The sequence below is a fragment of the Eucyclogobius newberryi genome, unplaced genomic scaffold (genome assembly GCF_026437365.1).
Source record: "Eucyclogobius newberryi isolate DKJ021-1_F unplaced genomic scaffold, fEucNew1.0.hap1 SCAF_2, whole genome shotgun sequence".
Lineage (NCBI taxonomy): Eukaryota > Metazoa > Chordata > Actinopteri > Gobiiformes > Gobiidae > Eucyclogobius > Eucyclogobius newberryi.
Genome location: NW_027315834.1, coordinates 39,905,455 through 39,907,035, shown reverse-complemented (window position 1 = coordinate 39,907,035; position 1,581 = coordinate 39,905,455). Strand labels below are relative to the sequence as shown.

Here is a 1,581-nt window from a genome sequence, read left to right as displayed (position 1 = left end):
TTTTCACACATTACTCCATGCATGCAAGTCCGAGTAGACTTTGCTCTGGGGTAAGCTGTGATACTGTGTGCAGATTTTACACAGTCTCTCTCTCCAGTCCGTCATCATCTTCACTTTCCAGTCTTTCCTCCACCTGAAGTACTCCATGTAGCGGTGTTTATCTGCTGCCAGCTCCTGCAGGTACGTGCCAAGTTCCTTCACCGAGGCAAAATCATCCACGTGAATGAAAGAACCGGGCGGTGCTACAGCGTTGTAATCCTCAGGCGCTGGCCCCAGCACCACAGGAACCGCACGACCGAGATACGCGTTCCTCCACAGCTTCTCGGTTATATAGTCCTTAGAAATTGAGTTTTCAAATGCCAAGTAAAAGTAGCAGCGGGAGATTGTAGGCAGCAGATTGGCAGCAGGTAGACGGGCATAATTAGAACCATACCTTGTGATTTGGACAAAGGCACTGAGCTGTCTGTAAACTTTGCTTCTTCTGTGGCGACTGTCGAAGTTGCTAACCACCCAACACACCAGGTTGGATTTGTTCATTGAGAAATCTTCCATTTCCCCATCCTGTGGTTGCACCTCACCGTAGGGGAGTGTGATATCGGCATCTCTCCTGTAGCTCATGGTTAGGTTGAACAGGTTTGCAAATGGCCTTACATCACCATTGTGTTGTGGAGCTTCTAAGGACATCCAGGCCCACCTCTGCCCCGGTGGGCGCACAAGATTCAAAGGCAGCTGTTGCTTCTTGAAGGCCAGCTCCCTTTGGTGGAAAACGACAATGTCAGCGTTTGAAAACTCCGAGCGCTGGTCCACAACTTTACAGCCAGGGATCTTATACAGGTCCCAGCAAATATCCCCGTTCAGCGAGTACGCTCTGCCAAAGGGCCAGTGCCAGAGGAGGATGGTGACAGGGGTATGATTACTATTTTCACAGACAAAGCTGCCGGGTTGTGTCCTAATTTTTGAGTGTCCAATCCAGCCGTACAGAAGGCAAAGCTGAGTGACACAAAGGAGGAGATACAAGAGGATGTGCCCTGTGGTGTCACTGGCCTGAAAAGAAAATGTCATCAGTTTAAGCCAGAATCATAAAAGTGTACGGCATTCTCTGATTCCCCATCTGCCAATCGTGCTGACTAAAAGAGTTGTTTAGAACCCACTACATCAGAATCAGAAAACGTTTATTGCCATTGTCAGTGAACAAAATTCACAGGCTAGGAACTTGCTTTGGTGATTCGGTGCAACATACAACTATGAACAATAATGAAGCAAAATATATAAAATAATATAAGAGAAACAATTTAAATGTACTAATAAGATAAAAATGGACTTAGTATATACACAACACTTACCGTTAGATTGACAGAAGTAGTGCAACAAGTGAACAACAAATTCAATTATTCAGAGGAATTTCCTCAATTGTTTTTCTTCTGAACCAAAAATTGTAAGTGAAAAAAACAAAACAAAAAATGTGATAAAAATGCTTCATTCACAGCCATGCATTTACAAGCCATAGTGTAAATTATATCAGCAGTTAAACCGGTAAGCACCAGTGTTAACAATGCATCCTTAATAACAAAACAGCCACAG

The 1,581-nt window shown here is 44.3% G+C and overlaps 1 protein-coding gene across 1 annotated transcript; it reads right to left on the bottom strand.

Moving 5' to 3' along the window:
- On the bottom strand, window positions 1–1,062 carry fut7 (fucosyltransferase 7 (alpha (1,3) fucosyltransferase)). The gene has a single exon (XM_072453520.1). It carries the CDS (start codon window positions 1,060–1,062, stop codon window positions 4–6), a length of 1,059 nt encoding a protein of 352 aa, XP_072309621.1. The 3' UTR covers window positions 1–3.
- Window positions 1,063–1,581: the final 519 nt, after the last annotated feature.

What these genes read in the sequence shown, in the direction of transcription:
- fut7 (XM_072453520.1), bottom strand. Translation starts at nt 1,062, where the DNA reads ATGACATTTTCTTTTCAGGCCAGTGACACCACAGGGCACATCCTCTTG.